This window comes from Dermacentor silvarum, chromosome 2 (assembly GCF_013339745.2).
Source record: "Dermacentor silvarum isolate Dsil-2018 chromosome 2, BIME_Dsil_1.4, whole genome shotgun sequence".
In the NCBI taxonomy this organism is placed as follows: Eukaryota; Metazoa; Arthropoda; class Arachnida; order Ixodida; family Ixodidae; genus Dermacentor; species Dermacentor silvarum.
This window is the reverse complement of record NC_051155.1, coordinates 239,344,265-239,368,687: the sequence shown is the minus strand read 5'-3', so window position 1 is coordinate 239,368,687 and position 24,423 is coordinate 239,344,265. Positions and strand designations below refer to the sequence as shown.

The 24,423-nt window shown below is 48.1% G+C and overlaps 1 protein-coding gene across 1 annotated transcript in view; it reads left to right on the top strand.

Moving 5' to 3' along the window:
* LOC119440764 (tyrosine-protein kinase RYK-like) overlaps positions 1–23,685 on the top strand; it is a 35,623-nt gene extending 11,938 nt beyond the window's left edge. The window contains exons 2-11 of the mRNA XM_037705644.2: positions 234–385; positions 2,364–2,667; positions 4,597–4,771; positions 8,279–8,439; positions 10,663–10,761; positions 13,178–13,267; positions 14,000–14,175; positions 16,268–16,377; positions 17,749–18,045; positions 21,334–23,685. Of these exons, the coding sequence (XP_037561572.1) occupies positions 234–385; positions 2,364–2,667; positions 4,597–4,771; positions 8,279–8,439; positions 10,663–10,761; positions 13,178–13,267; positions 14,000–14,175; positions 16,268–16,377; positions 17,749–18,045; positions 21,334–21,445 (1,676 nt within the window). The 3' untranslated portion in view covers positions 21,446–23,685. The remainder of the gene's footprint in view (positions 1–233; positions 386–2,363; positions 2,668–4,596; positions 4,772–8,278; positions 8,440–10,662; positions 10,762–13,177; positions 13,268–13,999; positions 14,176–16,267; positions 16,378–17,748; positions 18,046–21,333) is intronic.
* The last annotated feature ends 738 nt before the right edge of the window (positions 23,686–24,423 follow it).

Here is a 24,423-nt window from a genome sequence, read left to right as displayed (position 1 = left end):
AATTTAGACTCGAGCAGTTGGTGACGTAACGCGGTGATCACTTCCAGAGTTCACAGACCCTATAGTTGGAGTGAAGACGTGGGAGTCGCCCTGCTCGGTAGGGAATTATACTTTCAACTCGCTCTATTTGGAGCAAGTTGGCCCGACTGGTGCATTCTGCGACGTTTTCGCACTGCGCTGAGGACACGCTCTTTTCGAGGAAATGTTGAACAGAGCGTCCTGCTCGAATGCAGGTCTGGACGTGGAGCTGTACTACGTGAAGGAGGGCCGCCGGAACGAGTACGCGCTGGGCTTCGTGGTGCCCGTGCCGGCCAACGTGTCCGAGCTCGAATTCGTCTGGCAGGCGCTCGGGCCGCTGCCGCTCGCCTACGCACTGGACGTGCAGGTATGTCGCGCACTCTCTCACGCTTATAGTTTACATGGCGTCGCAGGCATACGTCTGCCTTGCGTCACGCGCACGCAGGTCACGGTACAAGTTGTGACGCTTCCGTTTTAGCAATTTTTGCCGACAGTCATTTTCACGTTAACGTACGGTGCAGTAGAAGAAAACACCTGATTAGTATTCTCGTGTAAGAAACTATTAATTTGGGTAAAGCGTTATGTCGGCAACTTTTTCCGACATAAAGGAAAAAAGTTGTCGCAGTTTCACCTGAAAGGCGAAGCATCAATTGCGATAGCAAATTTGTAGAGAGCTATACGGAGTAATGATATTAGCTTTATCAGCTGTATAAATTTGGACATGCAGCAGCACCGGCAACGCGCAGAACTGTTGTCGACGCCGTCGGCGTTTTTCCCGCGTTCGCTCAAAATGCCTGCGGCGTTGGTGACTGCTGCCGGAGCCTCTGATATAAATAGGCATTTGGTGCCGCAGCTAAACGCCGTCTCCCTTCCCTCCCCCTCCCTCCTCCCCCACGGCCTCTCGCGCGTCGAAAGAAGGCGCGTTTGCTCTACATATATGATGATTGTAAAGGAGGAAAGAGACGCCTACTTCTGCAGCCCTTAAGGAAGCACGGCGCAGAACGCGCGTTTGTTCTCCGCCGTGCGTTCACTCGCCGTGAAAGAGCGCGTCCCTCGCGCCCTTTCACTCGCACATACAGCGTTCGGCGGCGCGCGGCGACGATTTCATCTCGATTGACGTCATACGGAACCTCACGGCGACGGCGACGGCGACGGCGACGGCAACGGCGATGGCGACGCCGACGGCAGAAATCTGCTTTTGAGTGTCCATATAATTGCTATCGCAATAAAATGCTATACAGACCCTGTACATGCTTAATCACGTTAAGGTAGTCCAGGTTTAGGTTTAAACAAAAAAGGCATTGCAGCAGCCCATCAAGTATGGATGTTTTTGTCCAGCCTCTGGTCCATTGAACTTTCGCTCTGCCTGGGATAAGAAACCAGCGTGGGTGCACCTCAGAGGTCCCAGTAAATTACAGGAACACATACTGAATAAAATGCGTGAGGGAAGCGTAGAAAGGGCTGCGCGTAAAGACGCGGGCGAAGAAAAAAGAGACACGTATATACAGCAAGGACTGGCGCAGACTCCCAACTATATTTCAGGAAGCCAAACATGCGTCATATATAAACGTCCAATCGCGAGGAAAAGTTAGAACACGGCATGTCAGCAATAAACTCAAATGTTTCGGTGACGTGTCTCGTTGACGTACACCCGTGAGCAAAATTATGCGGACCACAGGGTCGCCGAAAAAAACTGAATTTCTTCGTAATTAACAAGCATAAACTGGAATTAATGGGTACACTGAAAAGTTCGCAATGACAAGTTTGGACTGCAGTCCTCAATCTCAAGCTACATGCACAGGAAGAGGGAAAAAAATCGGCTTTATCGCGCAACCCCTCTTCCGTATACTTTTGCTCACGGGTGTACTTCACGGCAAACACGGTGCCAATTCTCTCTTGGCACTGCGCCAGGAACGCTGTTGATCGTATCCGACGAATCTCCGGTGTCGTTTCGCGCGATATATCACGCAATTGATTATATACCATGGTATCCTCGAAAGACCCGCCGTGGTGGCGTAGTAGCTTTGGCGTTCCGCTGCTAAGTCCGAGGGCGCCGAATTGAATCCCTGCCGCGGCGGCCGCCTTTCGATTGGGGCGAAATGCAAGAACGCCCGTGTACCGGGCATTGGGTGCACGTTAAGTAACCCCAGGTGGTCAATACTATTCCAGAGGCTTCCAGCTACGGCGTGCCTCATACTGATATCTTGAGTTTTGCATTAAAACCTCAGAATTATTTTTTTTCTTCTTTTTAATCCTCGAAAGTGATTGACCGAGAATATCACTCCAGACTTGGCATACCACGTCAGCGAGCAGCGGTATAAGCACCGCTTCGACTGTTTCCGCAGGTGAACGAAGGCCGGGGCCACCGTGCCTTGGGCGCGCCGTCCCTGGACGTGTCCCCACGGGGTACCCTGCCAGCGACGCCGCGCAGCTTCCGGGTGCGGCTTCCTTGCACGGGCCTCGCGAGCGCCGAGGTGCCCGTGCGCATCGTGCTCAACGTGTCCGTGGTGGCACCGTCGGACGCGCAGCTCTTTCACCCCGACGGCCGGCTGCTGCAAGCCGCCGGCTACGACCTGCCGCCGGCCTACTATGGCACCCGGCCGGCGAACACCTCGGTATCGCTGCCGCGGAACAAGATTTGCGCCAAAGGTGCGTCATCTCTGGTGTCGTAAACAGACAACCGGTGCTTCCACCGCCTCTTGCCGCACCGCGAGTAAAACCCTTTTCGCTGCATGCCTGCTGCGAACCTTAGCATGATCCGTAGCGTGAACTGCATGCCACACGGCAGACTATACGCGCAGAGTGACGGCTTCGAAACCGAACCGAAGGCGCAAGTAGGTGGATAAATAGAAGCTTCTCTTTGTATCAACGACACTCGTCACCTTAACGTAAAAGTAAAAGGAAATACATGCAACTCCTTCTCGCCTTGGTATTACCCTTCCCCACCATTTCCACAGCATTTTCTTACGTTTTCTGTATTCCCTGCTTTTGAAGGGTTCTAAGACCTCTCTGATGTCTGGGATGGAATGGCATAGCTCATTCCTTTGCTTGGCTCAGTCCATTCCTTGACTTGCATGCAGCAATGCCAAATGTAATCTTTGTCACACTTTTGCTTGTAGTTCTGAAACCTTACTGTAGTCCTCAAAGTCCCTTACTCCGAATATCCGGAGTCTCTTCCCTTTGTTCTTAAGATACTTGGGTATTTCGTGCGTCACCTTATATAGCACGATCTGTAAGGCCACTATCCGCACTGCGGCGATACGGGATTCCGAAAAATTATCCACCCATCGTTTCTCCTCCATTTGCCTCAACCGTTCTTCATACTGGCTTTTGTTCCTTCTGCACTTCAAGTGTGGACCTACATTATACGTTTCCTCAGACTTATTAACGCCTCTTGAAGCGACCGCAGAGCTCACTCGCGGGAGGCTGAGGATTGGCGGGTGCCGTTCAGCAACGTCACCGTCTGGCGGCACACGCGACGGCTCTCCCGTTAGTCTCCTACGGTTTCCTAGCGAGCGTCGCAGGTGACTGAAACACAGTCATGATACAGTGACGGCCCAAGGCGCAGGTTTAAAAGAGACCAAGCAGCCTATTATTGGCTGTAACATAACGCGAAATGAACAGGTGGTGCTAACCCACATGAACCGAGACGTCCCGAGGACTTGGAGACGCGACCATCCTGGTTGCGCCAATGGCAACAGCGCTAACAGCTGATTTTTACAAGTTGGCCTCTGCTTGTGTAACAGCGTGCCGTGAGCAGGCATCTTGTAGCACACACTATATGTAGTCCGCCACTGCGATGCGTTCGTGTCTGCTTCAGTTTTTCGTGGCGGTGCACCGTTATGCGACGCTCAGTGGCTCAGCTCGATCCCTCTTGTCTATAGTGACTCATATTCATATAGAACTCAATAGGGCTTCGAAGCCACAGGTTCTTTGGCCAGGTGACTGATCTTTCGGGGATATATCTTTCGCGCGTATATTTTGTCATTCGCTTTACTCACATACATTTGCGGATTATTTTCGTAATGTTTGTATAGCATGTCAGGCTCGCAATATTTTGCCTTTAGTAAATAATCGTATGGAGGTGGTCCGGCTTGCAGTTCTTACTTTGAAACTTTCTCCTGTGACTATGTACTTAGATATTTGTCAATAAAAGTGAAATTGGATTAAATTGATACATTGAAATCTCTAAAAATTAAATTAAATTATGGGTTTTACGTGCCAAAACCACCATCTGGTTATGAGGCACGCCGTATTGGGGAGACTCCGGATTAATTTAGAGCACCTGTGGTTCTTTAACGTGCACCTAAATCTAAGTACACGGGTGTTTTCTACATTTCGCCGCCATCTAAATACGGCCGCCGTGGCCGGCGTTCGATCCCGCGACCTCGTTCTTAGCAGCCCAACACCATAATCACTAAGCAACCACGGTGGGTCTCTGAAATCTCTGATGACGGGCTCGCCGATATTGGTCCCTCTTATGGCCGTGCACAAAGTCTTGAAATGCGATTGTTTTGTTAATGCATGCGTGGCCATCACGAGCTGTCTGCTGATGGAAGCTTCGCACCCTAATCGCAGACGCGCAGTCTGCAGACGAGGTGGCCGGCTTCGTTCCCTCGCCGGTGGCCTCGTCCACTTCCTCGTCCTCTCGGTCGCTGGTCGTGGCGGCAGGCTGCTCGTGCGCCGTGCTGGCCGCTCTGGCTCTCGCTGCCGCCGTCGCCTGGCTTGTGCGCGTGCGCAAACCCTCGCCCAGGTGAGCCCAACAAAAGTTGTTGGTTTGCTGATTCCGCCCGCTTTTTACAGAGACGCTGTTAGCCACTAGTTGGCCGGAATTTTTCGCGGCGCGTCCTCACGGAAAAGAAATGCCTTCACCGATTAAAAAGGAAAAAAAAAAAACTTCAGGTATTGAAGCGGTAAGTGCATACATTCTTTGGTATCACGCATACAACATGCAGCACAGCATTCGTTTCAATAAAGAACAAGCACTAAACAAGCATCCAAACCACATCATTGATGATAAGGCGCTCCTGATAACAATGCGAAGCGCGTAGCGCTCCCCGCATACGTTTCTCGGTAAAGATTACTTACTGTTGCGCAAGCTGCCGCGGTGACGGCAGCTTGCGACGTGGGGAGTGACGTCACTAGCCTTTCATACATAAAAGAACCAGCCTAGCAACTGATTTCATTGTTGTTACAGTACCGCTATGGATAGGCATAGCATAGTTAGGGCTCCCGAGGAGCAGCGTGAATGCGAGGAGCGGCAAAGGGAAAACAAACGGCAATACGACCAGCGGTGGCGTGCTGCCAAAATTATCATTACTACCATTACTCTAAAGAATTACTCTAAAGCAGTTGTAGTGGCGGTTTTCAACAGCTTTGCTAGACATCCACTGTCGCAGGGCCGTGATGGCGAGTCAATTTCTTTTTCTTTTTGCTCAACAACCTTTTTTAGTGGTTATTCTGACTCTCTTCGGAAAGCCAAAAGAAGAAAAAAGAAAAATCAGAGCGTCATGAATGCCCGCTTCATCGCTTCGTGAGTACTACTGCGCCTTACAATCTTTTGAATGCCTCTCCTATGGGAAGTGCGTAATGGAAATCCTGTGCGCACCCAGATGTGCGCCGACGTCGAGCCATCTTAGCGCTGTTACATCGGCAACTGTTGTATGGGTTGTTCTCTAGCTGAGTATGATGGCGCACGTGTAAGTAGTGAGCACGATCAGTCGCAGGCCGAGAAGAAAATCATATGTACCCAAAATTAAACTCAGTCCACGGAAGCCTGTATTTGAAATGGGATGCGCAAAATAATTACCGAGCCTGAAACCACATTGCCCCGGCAATCCCTATAGTATTTCGCTCAGCGCTCGCTAGAGGTCACCTGTAGCTGCGCATACCATATTACAGTCAGGCAAGCGCTTACTTTAGCTCCACCACCTGTTATGCTTCGTTTCGACGTCTGCCCAAGTCGTTGTACGCCCAGATAGCGTAAAAATACATGATGGGATCCTGCTCTTACTACAGCGACGCTGCTTTTGCGGCTAGATGTGCTGCAGAATGTCCGCGCAAAATGCCGACGGAAGTTCATTTATAGAACCAATAAAAATAATTAACACTGTGACGTATTAAAGGGATCTTGATCATGTTGAGAGCAATGTTAGAAGTGCGTGCGATAATTGGGGGTGTTATGGTAAGTTACGCAATCTCTGTTCATTGCTGTCTCAGCTCTGTGAGATCTTCAAGAGCGCTTCGTTCCAGAGCTACCGATCGTATCGAGATCAAGCTTGGTAATAATAAATTGTGTCTTAGGCAAAAACACTTTGGATCAATTATACGGTTGTAGAAATTTCGGAGTGCCGTAGCAAATTATTAGAATTTTCAGAATTTATTAGCGTAAGAGTAACGGTACAGATCATGTAAAAATAATTTTAAAGACTAGGGTCCCATAGCCCGAAGACTGTAGGGGGACCCTTGATGAAAAATACAAGGATTACAAATAGATGGATAAGTTACAAGAAAACAAAAGTAACACTTATGAAGCAGTAGCTACAACAAAACACAACAAAATCATAGTTATAATAAAAAACACAGCGATGAATGCATAAAACGAAAAAAACATCACATAATAATACAAGTTAATAAGGGCTGGACATAATAAAAAGACCAAGATGACATATTGAAACATATCAAAGCTTTTTAAATGTGTAAAGGTTAGACAACGACTTTAGGTTGGGTGGCAAAGAGTTCGAGAATGAGATTGCTGTAAAGTACAAGGTTTTTATTCCGTAAGTATAGTGCGAACTCGCGGTAATAATAAAATTCCTTCTGACGCGAAACGCGTACAGTTAGTGTTTTCTAATAAGTGGTTGTTAATAAGTTCCAAAGGTAGTTGACTATTTAATTCTTTTTAAAAACAAGCAGCTACAATTAAATTGAAATAACTTCCTAAGAGATAAAATTCTGTATTGTCTGAGTAATGCAAGATCATTAGAAAGGCGAGGACGGAAGGTAATGATATGGATTGCCTGGTTCAATGTGTGTTGCGTCGATGAAATGTTCCCGCAGGTAGCTATACCGTAGTTTAAATGACTGTGGATGAAGGAAAAATAGAGACATAACAATGCATTAGTCGAAAAATATGGCCTAGCTTTATTTTTAATGCACGAATACCCAAAGCAGTCTTTTTTTTCTTGACGTCCATCATATGCAAACCAAAATGAAACTGAGTCACAAGCAGAGATAATATCAGGACATATAGCGCCAGAACTACCGGAGTAAATAGCGGCTTTTGAAAAGATCTGAAAATCATGAATTTATTTTTAGAAGGGTTTATAGTTAGTTATTAGTTATTTTTGCACAAGTTAACAACTTCATTTAGTACAGGGTTTAACTTTGATGTTAGGGAGGGAACCGTTTTGTCTACGAGATAGCGTAGTGTCATCAGCATATATAACACGCAATGTCCACACTAACTGTGCTATATTTGTGCTAATTGCTGTTGTTTCCGATGCTTGTCGGGGGACTGAAAACCTGCCGTTTCGCAACTATGCTGGGCATATCTAAATAAACTTGGTAAAAATCAGGTGTGCGTTTGGGGGTACATGCTGGAGAAACGTGAATATGTTAGCTAAACAGGGTGTGTCATAAAACATTTCCCACATGCCGCCGTCAGAGCCTCTAATACGCCTTCTTCGAGTAGTCAAATAAATTTTGGAATCGTTGCTCTAAATAAACGGCTAAATATTTACGCTTGAAATTTTGTACGCGCGTAATTCAGGTCCTCTACACTGTAACATTAGTCAGTGAGATCATCGTTTCAATTTCGAAAGTGTTGATTTGAGAGTGTTGACTGTAAGTGGTTGCGCGTTCATGCACACTGACGCAACGGATGTCACTCGGGCGCGTTACGTACAAGGTGCACAGGAGCCGCGGAAAATTTCCAAAGAGACCGGGAACAGGCGTCCCCTCGCAAAATCGGGGCAGTCATTCCGGGTTGTTCTCAACATCGTTCCCCTGTATAGCAAACACATAGGAGATTGCGTCGTTAAGTCCGTCGTGCCTTTGAAAGTACGGTTGACAATACGAGCAAATGATTCATACCGGCACTTCGAGTCGCGTTTCCCATTTTGGTCTGGTTTATAGTGCTCGGAAATAGTGATGGTGCCTTTGTGCCCTGGGACGATGTTTCATACCGGCGTTGTCTTTCTGTTCTCGTCCGTGTTTATTTGTGCGCTGAAACCGATGTTTCATGATGCTTCTATTCCAGCAGGGACGCCCCAATCGAGGAGCCCTCGTGGCAGACTTGGTCTTCACCCGACGGTCGGCCGCTTTCGTGCGGTCCTCCTTGGATGCTGGGTGCACACCGGGACGACCTCGGCCCACGCAGGGACCACTCGCCTCCTGCCGTGCGACCACCCTCGGGGTCTGGTCAGTGGCGATTCCCGCGTTCACTCTCGTGAAAGGATCGAGCGCACGGAGACCGCACTCAGGAAGGAACGTTGTTAAAAAGAGAGCCGTACATACAAACTCATATATTCACATGCATCCTCGTTAGGCGAAGAGGGCTTGTTATCAAGCCCAATGGCAGATTTTTTTTTCCACCTACACTTTTGGAGTGATCGACATGCTATATAGTACTACCATTTTCTTATGGTATCTCAGGCGCTGCGGTGACTCTATAGTAAATAGCGTTCTAAAGCCAAGTTCCCAATCGCTGGGTTGATTCCCAGTGGTGGCGGTTGCATTCCGAAGAAAGCAAATACGCTCTTGTACCGTAACAGTGTTCTTGTGCACAATTGTGGGAGCCCCAAACGGTCAAAATGTATTAAAAACCGCTATACTATATTGGAAACGTTCAGAACCGATATGTGCACCATCTTTATTTTAAATGTGTCATACCATGTCGACCTGTCTGCAATTAATTTATTACAAGCGGAAACTATATTAAAAAGAGATCTACGCATCTATGAAAGAGGTGAAAACGGCGAGGGACTGGAATTTTGATGATATGGAAAAGCGGAACCGAAATTTTTCTCTTGGACGAAAGAGTATGTACGCCACAAAACGATGAGGTCTTCCGTAAAGACTCAAGAGTTAGCTAGCATTTGTAATGCTGCGGTTCGTGTGGTTCGGTAAACGCCAGTAACAGATAATGCTACGTTGAACACAGGTAACGTGTGAAAGGAACTGAGAGGCCGGAAATATCGGCCACCAAACAGCACATGTTATTGATGGAAGAATCACCTGATGATATGAGAAGTACGGCGTGCCGTTCAATTTCGTCGTATGGTCTTCCGCTGGCATAGCCAATCAATGCGTGATGAAAGTGACCTCCCCGAAAGCGATAAGGTCCAGAAGGCACCTGTCAACTTTCTTTTTTTATCAACCTCGCTCCGCTGAATTTATTGCGGTAATATACAGAGATTAGCACTAGGTTTTCTCGCTTAGTATTTTATTGGCTGCATATAATGTCTTTTTGTTTTTCTCCACTAACTATGCCTCTATATATGCATATTGGAAGGCTTTTACAGAAATGCGTGTATAACCCTTCGCCAAGCTTTTAACAGCGGAGCTGTTTCAGCCGGCCGTTATTCCGTTAGTCGACCACAAAAAAATGTGGGCCGATCCTGGCGGTAGTGCAGAAAGCGTCCAAGCGCAATGGCACATACCCCTGTGAACTAGCGAAGCTGAGCCTGGATAAGTCTAGCTAAGCTTAGTCACCGATAGCCAATCGATAGTCAATCAATAGCTAATCGATAATCAATCAATAATCATTAATTCCGGGAAATGCTGGGAATGACTTGGTAGTGATTAGCCTAGCCCAAATACGTGGCCAATACCTTGCGATAGCCAATCGATAGCCAATCAATAGCTAATCGATAATCCATCAATAAATTCTGGGGAAAATGCTGGGGGATGACTTGGTAGTGTTTAGCTTAGCCCTAAAGCCAGGACTAGCTAGGTGCCTATGAGCTCCGCTGCCTCTTTAGCTTAGAACTGTCTCTGGGCCTAGTTGGTGCATACTTGATAAACTTTCTAAAGCGCAAACAAGAGACAAGGCACAAAAGAAGGGTCAGGCACAGGACAGGCGCCTGTCCTGTGTGTGACCCTCCTTTTGTGCCTTGTCTCTTGTTTGCGCTTTAAAAAGTTTATCATGCCTCTTTAGCATTGGGCCTCAAGTGCAAGCTATAGTACGCTAATTCTTTTTTTTTTTTTCGACTTTCACTGCGGTATTAATCCGTCCTGAATTATCGGTGGGCACGTCTTTTGTCCCACCTGCAGCTTTCTCGTTGTGAAAGGGGCGCTTGTTTTCCTCTTTGCTGAATTTAGTGAACGGCCTACTCGTGTTTTCTCGGATTCGCGACGTGTGGCGAATTCATCGGCTAGTGCAAGCTAGGCTAACTTTTTTTAACGCTTTTCGCTAGCATCCTCAGCACCGAGAAAACCTGAACGAAGCTCGCGTAGCTGGAAATTCCACAGAAGCTGGTATCCAATTGTGTTTTGGCGGAAAGGGAGCGCTGACGTTGCGGTCACTCAACCAAACTCAAACGTTTTCGCGGCTCCGAACCGGTCCGCCATGATTGCGACTGCGCGTGTAGCGTTTCTGGTGAAAAGCCCCACACTGAAAGATGTACCTTCTGATGCACACAGGCGGGGAGCCCGATACAGTTCATTCAGACTTCACCCAGAGGCTGGCGGAGATCCACGTGGACAGGAGAAAAGTAACGTTCCTGGAAAAGCTCCACCAGGGTGAGCCCCTCTTCTGCAAGAAGCCTCACATGGACGACTTTAGCCGATTACCATGATGTAATTGGAACGGGTCATTACGTACGCATGTCTTGACACTTACAAGATGGTGAGAGAAGTGCGTGAGAAGGTTATCGTATAAGCCCCCCACCCCTTGGCCAGCGAGAAAGGGGTGGAGGGTTGGTGTCGGTGCACGTTAGGCAAGTGTGGTGTCTTGTTGGTTAAGTTGTACTGGTGCAGCATGGATCGTTACCAATTTCTTCAATGTCCGGTCCTAATAGCATAAGCTCATGCTTAAGCAAGGACTATTTAGTGTTGCATAGTCGGGAGTGCGTGTATACGCACGAAGCGCTGCGTTTCTGCATTTACTGACTGTGTCCAGTCCATGCCTTGCACGCTCTGAAATTTTCTCTTTTAGCACGACACTTTCATTGTCTTCAGCGGATACGTGTGCGAGTCTGCGTTATAGTCGTGCTCGCGATGCTTTCAGAAACTCTTCATGATTTGCAAAATATCAAACGCGCTCCAACGCAATCCTTGCTTCACGTCGTTGAGGAGCATGGAGGTGTAGCGTAGCGTTTAGTTCGTACAGTCTAGTGCGCCTTACATTTTGAGTTTTTAACTCAGATAATGACAGTGCGGGCTCCAGATGGCGAAACTGCATGCGTCGCGGAGTGCGCTCTATATATAAGTAGTGTAATCGGGCCGCAGCGGTCTTCTTAACGCGATTTTCGAGCAGCCTTGTCTGCGTGATCATATTCAGTGGTATACTGCGATGGCCAGGCAATCATAAAAGGATATCTCATGACCCTTTTTTTTTTCGTGTGATGTTAAAGTTCAGGAATTCTGCGATTTTTCTTTATCAACAACCCGTGAGATCCATGGTTGATGAACTACTGCATACATTGCAAAACCAGCTTTGTGTCGTAAAAGACGGCCCGTTCTACAATACTCTCTCGGGTGTTAATGAATTGTCGGAATAACCCTTTGTTGGTATAACCATATCGCTGCAAGAACTGGTCAACTAGTCGTGCAATCGGTAAATACGTGCGTGCAGTTGGCATACTTCTCATACGAGAGGAGTAAACTACTTTTTGCAAAGCCGTATAGTGCGAAGCAGCAAACGAGACAGCATACAAGTACAAGCTCTAACTTTCAACTCAGATTTATTGTGATATGCTGTGATTTACACAGGTTGACAAAAAGTGGGAAGGCTTGATAAAAACCAGCGCAGGAAGCTACAAAACTTAAGCGAGAATGGCGGAGAGGGGAAGTGGAGAATGAAGGGGTCTGAAAGGAATATAATCCAGTGAGAAGAATCCTTACATTGTACAAGCGCAGGAGTACCTTCCGATCCCAATCACCAATGTTACACAAAGAACGGTAAGTTTACTATGCCATCCGGACCTGGCGATGACGAACGCTTCCATAACGCAAGCGCAGCATCGATAGTGTCCATAGAAAAAGGGCAGGTGTAAACGGGAACACGTGAAATCGGCGAGTTGCCGGGCGTCTATTTTTCAGCGGAGCTTGGTTCGCCAGCAGTTCTCCTAGAAAAAGCATCAGCGACGTCAATATCTCTGCATTGCTTATCAAGAGCAGGATAATTAAATAGGTGGCGCTATCCAAGGAATGCAGGCGGACCATGAACAGTTATCTATATCTGAAACAAAAACTTTTGGAGATTCAGAGGCTCTAAGCAAGACACCCATTATTTAAATGTCAGCTTATCTATAGGACGCTGCATTTATTTCTCCTTTTCCCCACGTCTGGCCAGTTTCAAATTATGAACGGACTTTGTACGTCTGTCTTCGTTCCATATGACAACGAATCTCACAAAGTTTCTTTAACTCGACGTCAAAGTCGGTGACTAGAATTCCATCCTCAAAAGCGAAAATGTCGCGGCTTGTAGAGCATTCTTTAATGTGTCTTCTATGGGCTAAAGGTTAAGATGTCACTACAGTCGTCTTACAGAATTGATTCGAACTTCAAGTAGAGAATGGCACCAGATAAATTGCCTGCATTTTCATGTCCAAAAACCAATGCGCCTTTCTGGTAAAGGAGTGTGAAACAAAGGTAAAGTCCTGACAGACTGTTCTACAGAGGAAAGCGGAATCTGCACTCTTTAAGAAAGTTCCTGTTGAGAAGTAAATGACACCAATCTTTTGCCCGTCGAGTTGATCTTGTAGCGTATTGAGATATAACGGTTGCCATAAAAATATCCAGCAGCTACCTGCGACTGCGGAGTCGGCCCCGTGAGTGGTATGAAAGCGGTCAATTGGGGACCAACGAAAATTTTCACTGTTGGAGCGATGTTAGCGTTTATCAGATCTGGGCTGAGAGTCGGCTCGCATGTTGGACGGTATTTTGCGGTGACGAAGTAGTAAAAGCTGCTCGTATCTTTTCCCACACGGTGCAGGCACGTTCGGCCAAATCTTCCACGGCCTCTTGGTAGAAGATTGGGCTGAAGTGGGCGCTGAACAAAATGTGCTCATCAAGACCGTCACCGGTAAGTGAAGGGATAATCACAGGGTGGACTCATCAAGGAGATCAAGGGACAGATTAAAACGTCGTTTCTGGCGAATCTAATAATAACAATGACAATCAAAGAAGCAGCGATGTGCTTTCTAAAGCAAGCCGTGTCACATCGTACAAAAGCATATGCTCATATACTACTTACTGATGATTTGAATAATTGAAAAAGTTGAGTCACTTTAGCATAACGCTAATTAAAGAGGATAAAGGCGAAAGTCTGCGCGCTCACGAGACATTCATTAAATTACTTGACATTCTCATTCGAATGCTTTGTTACTTCCTATTACTTGTTTTCTCCCGCCAAATGTAGTGGGTTCGAGTGCCTTAATTAACTCGATCTTAATTAGCTGTGTCTTAATGAACTTCGCCTTAACACCAAAGGTCGTGGGTTTGACTCCCACCAAAGGTCAAAAGTGCGAGTGCCTAAATTAACTCTACCTTAATTAGCTGTGCCTTAATTAACTTTGTCTTAATTAACACCAAGGGTCGTGTGTTCGACCATCAGTTGTGGCACCATGTATTTTGGTGCCATAATTGGCACCAATATAATGACGGTCAATGTTTCGACGCCTGATCCATTCTCCTTAATAACTTCAGAACGAAATTACATGGGCAAACGTGGGACGAATTTATACACTTTCCATCGTGTACTGGCGCTGCACCATATATGTATATAGCTGCACCACCGTGTCTATACCGCATGCAGGCGAGGCGTCGGCGGCGCAGGCTGCACTGGCGGTGCGCGAGGGCCTGTCCCTGCTGGGCATGAACCACGCCAACGTGCTGTCGGTGGTGGGAGCCGCATGCGACGGCCAGCCCCTGCTGCTCTACCCGTACATGAACGCCGGCAACCTCAAGCGATTCCTCAAGCAGGCCGACCAGGTATACGAGCTGAAGACAGTTAACCTCCCTTCATCGCTTCTTCTTCTCTCTCTTTAAGTACGCTTCTTTGGATACCTTCGGCATGTTTTGCCGACAATATATACGTATGTCCTACCTGAGGTGTTGCAGCAATTGTTATAGGTGTCAAAGGCTCTATAATGAAACCATTGAATTTCATGTACATTTATATTAATAAGTATGTGTGGCTTGAGCAGAATGCATACCCATACATTCTGCCGTGATTAAGTTTGAAAAGTGTACATGATTGATTGATTGTGATTGATTGATTGATTGATTGATTGATTGATTGAAGAACAGATGACTCAGTGAATTCCAAAAAAAAATTTTAGCGTACAAAAAAGAAGAGACTGGGACAACGTCAAGAAGACAACACGTGCGCTAACAACGCGGCACCTATGCTGTCTTTCTGACCTTGTTGCCGACTCTTTTTTTTTTTTTTATTCATGGATTGCCGACTCGCCCAAAGATACAACGTATATATGTACTCAGTTGCACCATTCTGTCAGTCAAAATTCCGGCTCACTGGGGCGAGGATTGTTTGCAGCGCGAGCAATGTTTATGCGCCAGGAGTGTGCGGCTCTCAAATACGCACTGTGCAGACTCGGGGAATAAGATATTTTGTACAATGTTCACTTCGTGCCAGCACTCAGCTTGGTGTTGACTCGCGTTATTCCTGTGGTGAGCTTCGCTGTCCTGCATAAGCAGCTGCAGGTTTAGTGAATCAAGTTACGTGGACGTCGGGTTCGGGAGACTGTTGTATTTAACTAATTCAACGAAAATTATGTTTGGAAGCACTTTCGTGGATGATTTCCGCACGTTTTGCCGAGGTTCGGTGCCAATACATTCGTTACCACTTACGGGCGAGCTTCTCGTGCTCGGAAATTCAGGCCACACTGCTTCTCGTATAGCACTGTGTGGCGCACGCCTCAGTGTTGTCACGAGTACGTAATTTCTTTCTTTCCAAAAACAAACTAACCAAGGTGGAGATAAGAAATAAGAGCGGATGTAATAGTACGCGAAATCCCATCGCCTCACCACGTGCCCTTACCCAAAACCGTCATCAAGCAATTCCGAAGGTTCGTAGTTGCTATCGGCGTAAGCTCCTCATAATCAGAAAATTTGGTGGACACAACAAATGCAAACTGAGTTTATGCAGTGCAAACGGATCGGACATAAAGGAATACAAACGACTTAGGTGGGGTTTCAAGAACAGTGCACAAACTAGCCCGTGAACGAATTTTTTTTAGACAGAAAAAGAAAACGAGCCGGAACGCAGTGTTGACATTTGAGACTGTAAAATACGCCTATAGAGAAGCTGCGGGAGGCTGATATGTAATGTTTTTTTTTTTTTTTGTGCTCCTGCATAATAAAGACAACGCAGGTTGCTCACGTGCGACATTCTGTGCAGATGCTGCACGCAGAGCCGACTGCACATATACCAGACGACACTGTCTGTTATTACAAGTCGGGCACCCGGGACCACATAGGGGAAAAGTTGGCCCAGCGGTCTGGAGCTTGACCAGCAGTGGAGAGGGGCCCAGGAAAAGATTATGCGACATAACGTATAACGAAACGCTTAATTACATCGCTAACTAAGGAGCGATCAGATCGACAAGCTGCTCGACGAAGAGCGAAAGCGAACGCTGAAAGCATGTGCTGAAAGCTGCTTCTCGATGGCTATAGGAGCCTTATTACGGATAGCATCCCCGGAACAGGAATGGAAAGGAACTGGGGCCGCTTTCTCGTGCGACTTGCAAACTAAAACAGATCTAAAATCGGTCGTCCGCTCTGCCTGTTTGTCCACTCTTTCCCGTGCTGCACAGTGAATTCCTTGCAGTATTTTATAGCCTTCTGCCAACATTGTAAACATGCTAGGACTCTTACGCGCTCCCGCTTTGTTCCTTCGTAATGAGGGTGCTTGACTAATCGAGTTCACAGGTCATTGCAAATGTGACCGTGGCCGTTTGATTTCTTTTATTGCAATCTAACATACAAGTTTATTTCAATGACTACAGCGCTTCCGGTAGAAGCAACCACTGAAACGCGCTGGTGGACGTGTGGCTTCGCGCAGGTGCTGGTCACTCAGGACTTGGTGGACATGGCTATCCAGATGGCTGAAGGGTTGCAGTACCTGCACAAACGGGCCTTCGTGCACCGAGACGTGGGGACCCGGAACTGCGTGTAAGTCTCGCATATCTTGCGCCAGTTGGCAAGCAATTAACTCTTGAAACATGACACGCAGGCAAGATTATAGAAGACCTGCGTCACATTCAAATTTTGCTTCTTCCACGGTGACTACAAAATGCTGCAAGTGAGCGCTCCTTGTCACCTGCCTTCTCGTGTGTGTGTATCTGCCTGCCGCGCGGTGGCTCATGGGTATGGCGCTCCGCTGCTGAGCGCATAGTCATAACATAGTCGCGGGTTTGAGTCCCGGCCGAGGCGGCTGTATTCCGATGAGGGTGAAGTGCGACAACGCTTGTGTAAATAGATATCTGCGCATGTTTTGCCTGAGGTGATCAAATTTCATCGCCATCTTCCACTGTGGCTTCTTTGATTCCGTTCCCAGGTGCATGGAACGTTAAAAATCAATCAATCGAACAAACTTGTGTGTCTCTGACGTTTAGAAATTCTCATCCGTTAATGCGCACTGCGGAAGGCTGCAGGGTCCATCACTTCTGCCGGTAATTTAAAATGAGCAGGCATCCAGATAAGTTCGTCGTTATTGCGGAAGGCATTCGCTCCCGTCAGGACTTTTCTGTCAGTGCTCCTCAGCTGTAACTACGCGACGTCGGTGAACTTAAAGGCACACAAAAATAGAAAAATTAAGTTGATATAATAAGTGATGTATATTTCTCGCAGTTTCGATTTGCATTTACATGGCGAAAAATTACTGGTTATTACGGAGAAAATGAAAACCAAAGCTTCTGTTTTCCTTTTCTGTTTTTCTTTTTTTTTTTAATTTCGCGCCCGAAGCACAGTGACGTCTTATGACATTACAGATTACAATATGTATTTGCGCATGTTGCGGCCGCATTTGTTCAAGAAAAGTTATTACAACTTATTAGATTGTATCTTTGGTTTCGTTAGAATGCAACGCGTTGTCGATAGGCTTTCTGTTCAAATCTAACGCCGCCACGAAAAGCTAGCGTGGGAACTTGAAGCACACTTTACGTTTTTGCATCTTTTCTGACATACCAGGACTCGGTTAACCGTGGGCTCACATCTGTGGCATTCCGCTAGACTAATGTACAAATTCAGTTTAAATACCGCACTTCAGTGTGCGCCCACCCACTGGTATTTTTCGACCACCGCTCTTCTCCCGCCGACCAGACCGTGCGTTGGCAGTGGCCAGCCTCGTGTCGAACCCTCGCGGAGACGAATTTACATAATTTAAGTAAAGTGTGTTAATGATAAAAACGCGAGAACGCGTTTGTTGTCGGTAGCTGCTAGTGCTTGACCTCCGTTCCGCGCTCATTACGAAGGGCCACTCATCATCATGGAGCCTTCCATTTGCCCTTTAACCGACCAAGCGTAAAAAAATGTTGGCCGCAGTGTGGACGACCGGCTGCACGTGAAGCTGACCGACAATGCCCTGTCGCGGGACCTGTTTCCGGACGACTACCACTGCCTGGGCGATGGGGAGAACCGGCCCGTCAAGTGGCTCGCACTCGAGAGCCTCGAGCGGGGCCTCTTCTCGCCCTCCTCCGACATCTGGATGTTTGGCGTGGCGCTGTGGGAGCTCATGACGCTGGCGCAGCAGCCGTACGCCGAGCTCGACCCGTTCGAGGTGGGCGAGCAGCTGGAGCAAGGGTACCGGCTCGCGCAGCCCGTCAACTGCCCCGACCCACTGTGAGTTGACCTCTGACGACGCTTTCGCGTCGTCTTCGTGTAGAGACGGGCGCTCTTTCGTAAACTCTCGCGACGGTGACCTTTTGAGAGATTAATTTTTTTTCGCATGGATAGGTGGCAGCAATGTTGGTTATTAAACCATCTTTTCTCTAAAACAAAGACAGGGTTTAAATCAGACACTCCAGAAATTAAACTTTAATTTATGTTTATTGGTTGACCACCTATTGGCTGTGCCTTTCCGGGATATGATTAATGTCTTCCTCTACGTTGTGGAGCTCTCGGTTCAAGCGCGACGCAACGCTTTGCGCACCGCTCACGTTATGCCATGCGCTGCGCGCACGACCAGGGAGTGCAAAATAAAATAAAAATAAGTATTTTTCATTTTTTTTTCTGTGCATCAGCAGCGTCAGAAACATCTCTTAATGGTTGTCAGTACAGTTATTACATTATTACACTTCTCGGTTCTCATACTGCGTGCTGTGACCGGAGACGGCGAGTGCGCGGAACACGTATTAAGGAACACGTACTATGTCCCGTTACAACGGCCCCGGTATCTTAAGGCGAAGCATCGATTGTAATAGCAAATTAGTAGACAGCTATACAAAGTAAGGATAGTAGTTTTATCGGCCGTATAAACTTGTAAGCATTCGCTTATTAACTTAACAAGCATGGTGTCACGCGCGCACAAGCACACCAACACAGCTCCCTCGATGAGCGCGAACATTCGCTATCAAAACGCTGGACTGAGGAAGCGCGGCAGTAGCGGCGAGCGAATTGACCTTCGTGCTGCCTCTCGCTTCAACGCAAACTAAGCGGCGAGAACACAGCGCACAGTAAGCTATCAGCACTCGGCGCACTCTGTCCCCATCGCAGATCGCTTTCAATACAGGGCCCGTGCGGCTGCGCCGTTCAGTGGCGTTCAATTGCAAGAAACGCTCAGCGGCGTTCAATTGCACATTAATGCTTTCGCATTCACAGCTCATAAATAAAGTGCTTAGGTGTCCTCGGGTTTCTTTTTCGCGGTGAAGTTTGCGCAGTTGTTTGGCATATTTATGGCCGCGTCCGCACAATCAATAGGATTGGTCTGAATTCGGGAGCCTCCCGGATAAGTCGGGAGAGTTGGCAGGCACGCGTTACCCTGCGTTAACTTTTTTTTCGCCCCTTTTCCTGTAAAGGGTACTCTACAGAAAAATGCTAAGCTATGAGGTGAAGCACACGTAACACGTAAACGTGCTTTAATTGCGCAACCTTGTTGTTGTTGTTGTTTTTTTTTTTTCTTTCCTTTTATTGCGATAGCAACTTTGTGGACACTCGAGGTGCATTCGCGCCGCCGCCGTGATGTCAAGCTATCGACGGAGCATGCGCGGCCCGCGCGTGGAGGGTTAGGTGGTTTCCAAAGACGCAACGCACGTACAGTGCGTTTGGCTGCAAAAACGAGGAATAAAAGCGGAGGCGCCTTCCCGCTCCGCTCAGTTGTCTCTGCAGCAGAGCGAGGCCAGCGTTGTGCCTCCCACTGTTGGCATGAGCGCTGCGTGCACAGACGCTGGCGTTCCCGCTGAACGAGCAGCTGTGCACCGTGATGCACACGACGGTCTGAGCGGGAACGGACAGACTTCAAGTTACGAACGCTAACGGTTTTCTTCAACGTATCGTCTCGCGCATGTTGAGGAAGACGCCGGTGGCGGCGCGTTTCATCATGCCAGCGTTGTGAGACGCCTAATAGCTGTCGGGGCACTGTCTCTGCTGCGCTGCAGCAGTTGCGCCACGTGCTGTGTCACGTCAACGTGTCTTCCTCGCGCATTTTTAGAACGGGAGCGTCAGCGCAACGCTAAACCTTGTCATCGGGTTCAATGAATCGGCCTTGTTGCCCAGTGTATCCTTTTTTTTTAATGCGAAAGCATGATATGCCCCATTACGCAAATCCGCCGTAGTCGGCGTGACCGAATGATAGTACCAAAAATGACCGACGGCGCAAATAGTAAAAACACGTCAAAAATGCACGGATTGACGTCAAATTTCTCAGGGAGGTTCCTGTAAGCAGTGTAAATTGATGGCTTTCAAAAGAAAATTTGGTGCATTTCCTTCATCGTGGGAATCGAACCCGGGCCTCCGGGGTGCGAGACGAGCACGCTTCTCCGATGCAGCGGCGGTTCCACGGTTCTGGATGACTAAAGGTGTGCCTAGTGCGTGCGTCATTGCACACGTCACGTCGCAGCCATTTGGCTGACTAAAGGTGTGGCCAAGTGCGTGCGTCATAGGGCAAGTGACGGCGCAGACAAGGGGGAGGAGGTGGCGGCACGTCATGAGTGTACAAACTGAGCGTGCTCATGACGTTCCTATAGGTCTACGAACGGCATAATGCCTTCGCATTCACACACGTAAGCAGTCTTAAGTGTCTCTGCCGATTTCTTTTTCTTTTCTATTGCGTCAGCAGTTAATACGAGTTTTGCACCACTTCCGTGTCAGTCCAGTGCGCATATAGCCTTCCCAATTTGCTTAATTATTTCAAATAAATGCGACAGACGGGAATCGGGGTAGCAAAGCTGTAACTTTGCCCAGTCTTTGCACATTGCAGTAGTACAATGTGTGCAGATTGAGCGCTGCCAGTAGAAATGTACTGCGAGACGAGCTAGCTGAGAAACGAAGCACTGATCACTAAAACCGCCATGAATTACGAGCGAGTGATCACGTGTAGCATAGAAGTGTGCGATTTGGAAGCGATCGTTGAAGCCTAATTGTGGACCTAATTGTGGACGTATATAAGCCTAAGCGGACCGGCTAGAAAGTGTTTTTCCGAAATGAGCCGTGGGAAACGAGAACAAATGGATACAAAAGCTGATATAATTACCTAGCAAGTGACCCCGTACAGCGTGGAAGCGAGTTAACGATTTCTGAACGATTGATTCAAACATACGAATTTAGATACCAGGGTGAAACTTCGCACACGTATAGTCCCTGTGCATTGCAAGTCTTGATAAACGCCTCGTTCAATTGTAAGTAATGAGAGCAGACATCATAGCAAGGTACGGGTTCGCGGGGCTCGGAGCGGGCGTAGCGCTAAGGAGAATGTGACGTCACCTGTTAATATATGAACAGCGCATATGTGTGCGATCCACGGCGTACAAAGTCATCAGACGTTCTTCGCAATGAGAACGCTGTTAGGGAGCAGCGTATAAATCTACATAGGACAACTGCATTGAGCCATGCAGGTCTCTTTTGACTAAGGGCTGCGATAAGGACTGCAAGTGAATGGAGACATGCGAACCTTTCCGACGACCGCTGTTGCAGGTACCTGGTGATGGACACTTGTTGGCGCGCGGACCCGGAGCAGAGGCCCTCGTCGGCAGTCCTGCTGCGCCTGCTGGCGGACCTGTACGCGGCCCTGAACCGCTTCATCTAGGCCGTTTCAGCCGTCCAGACAATCAGACTGGCCCTCCATCATTGCGCTGCGTTCTGTGGTGCGCGCTAACTACGGTCGCAGGGCTGCGCCCGTGGCGTTGTCGTACCGCGCTGTCACACTCCGGCCCACCAGAGTGCAGAAATATGACCGCTTCACGTGCTAAGCGGGCACTTCGCCGCGGCTTCCGTCGATCCAGGGACCAGGTCGTCCGCACGTACAGACCCCATCAACTACTCCGAATGGTTGGCGTGTATGAGCGGCCCTCACTCAAAAACCGCTTTTCATGAGAAACGCTTTGCGAACCTGGCTCCAGGCAATGTCGGGCCCGTCTGGATCGGGCCGTGGGCGAAGAAGACAGCTCGTTGTGTTACTTTTGCCGTGAACACCGTGGAGTCGTACACCGTACGTATACGTCCCGCGCTGTGCCTTGACCGCCCTCGAGCTTAATTAATCCCGCTTAATGTTGCCGCGGGACTGGGCGGCAAGCCGTGGTGCACTGGGGCGCTTGCACTACGTGGTGACTGTGTGGCCTATCATTGGATGAACTTGTTCGAGGTGTGTAAAGGGTTCCTGAAACGGTCGCTAGAAAGCACTGGTGCCGCGGCGACAGCGGTCACAAGCTTGGAGAATGGCATTCGCCCTTTGTGTTTTCATGTAGCCACTCCTGAGGTGCCGGAGACGTGTTAAGTAATGTGCCGCAAGGTGCTCACGTGGTTGAGCTGCCTCAGAGGTGCGTTAAAAAAAGTCCTGCTCACTTGATGGTGCTTTCGGTCAAAGCGGCCACACTGTCGGGCGTGGTATCAGACAATAAATATTCAAATGCGATCTGCATGCAAGGCTTGACTGAAAAGGAACTTGTCGTTTTGCTGGGAAAATGAAAGCGTGAAGCGCGTGTATACTACGAAGAAAAAAAGATTCACTTTGTGCTCCAGCTGTGTGTTGCTTTCGTACGCACGCCTTTCACTCGACCGTTTCAGGACGCCCTATAGGAGAAAGCGCCTTCGCTGGAACGCCTAGAATACCGGTAGCGGTGCTAGCTCGCTGTTGATGTGTCATGTATATCTCCGTGACTTTCGTACTGGTGAAATTGAAAGGATGTATCGCACCGTAATAATAAATGAGTGATGTGCGTCAGCAAAACTCGAGCGGCTCAGACTGTCGTAGCGCAAAACGAGAGCTCTGTAAGGTGCGCGATATTATGACCACAGATCAGGGTTTGCCGACTGAGGCAACAGCAAAAGCGCGCTTGCTAAGTGGACGTACGTACTCGTAATCTCCGCAGAGCAGGGAACGTACCGTTGACGCGAGTGGCATAATTGACAAACGACGCCTGGTGCCGTGAGACAGAAGCGTGCCAGGTTTCCGTGGTAGTCAAGTCGACGAGTCAGTCATCAAGTGGCGCCAGCATGCGGTGGGCCGCAAGTCTCCCGAAGCTTATGTGACGTTGTCGAGCCTTGCGTGTTACTGTGATAATGAGGGAAGCGGTTCTTCGCAGTACGTTACAGAAAGTGCGCTCTCTTACGCACGCGTCTTCTTCCTTTCGCTCTTATTTCTGCGGGAAGAAACTTGCGTTCACTGTGCGCTTTGGTTTTATGAGATCACTCAGCATGCGAAAGCAAAAATAATACCTGTGAACGGATTTCTCAGGACAGCACCTGAAAACAAGTATCATCTGCCAGGCCGCGAGTGAAGCGATAATTTGAGCAAGTACAATGTGTACTTATTTAGTTAGTGTACTTTGGCGGCACCTCCAGGATACCAAAGGAACAACGGCGACACCATAGCTGGAAAATAGACTGATCCGTGGTTGGAGCATCTCCGAGGTCACCGTTGCTGGAGGTGCATAAGATCGGGGACAGCCGATGTCGTACATCAAACACTACGCTACGCTCCGGCCTTGGCAGCTCCAACCCACGGACCGCCTTGGTTATAACGAGGTTCTGTGTAATCTCAAGTGCTGTCCTGATGCCTCCGTTACCAGCGTTCTTTTTGTTTTCGTAGGACCAAATCACACAGAAAACGTAAATTCCTTCCCGCAGAAAGAAGTGTGAAAGAAAGAATATGTGCGCGCAGAGAGAATTTGAAAAGTGGGTATTTCTGTAACTTACTGCAAAGAACCACTCTCGATAAAGAATTGGCCGTGAGCCGCAGCGTCGGTGGCCGCGACATCTTATGAGCTTCTGTTCAACCACAGCGGCGTGTTAAAAGCGCAATTTTAGTTGCAAGGTTTTTTTTGTTTTTTTTTTGTTTTTGTTTTTTCTTAGAAGACGAGGGAAAGTTACCGCATTAAGATTACGCATGTGGAAACATCCTTCGTGACAAGTATAATACGGCCGTACGTATTCGCGCACTTATGTTTAAAAAAAAAAAAAAAGACAAAGCGTCGCTCAGACCTTTGGCTCCGTGCTATACTTCTCGGCGTGACGGCAATACAGCGTGGACGTCGAGTTTTCTTGGCGCACCGCTGCGCATAGTCGTTGCTCACGAACAGCTACGTATACGTTGTGATTGTGGCCACTTCGAGTCCCTGAGATGCATTTTTCGAAGGGCCAGTAAAGCTTGCGTTCTTGCAACTTTCGCTCTCATTGCAGTTTCGGGATTTGTCAAAAAGTTTAGGTGGCACTCCTAGAACCCGGCATTACGGTTTCACGATCTCTTCAGCACACGGCAAGGCCAAGGCAGACAGTTGATGTTTATTAAAATGTAATCGTAATAAAGACGCTTTCTCAAATTTCGTCACTGGCTCCTTTGCGCCGGAACCTCGTGTGGCGAAGTGTGGTTACCACTGTGAGTCACTGTCTTCAGAGGACGGCCGTATGCTCGTACCGCCAGTTTGATGGGACGCCAAAATGAAACGGTGAATCTGATTATGCTGGCGAAATGTTACTTCATACTATATTTAAATTTTCGAGCCTGAAAGGGGCTGATTACTAGCGGAGACTTCGGTTTATTTAGGATACAATGTAGGCCGGTTGTCT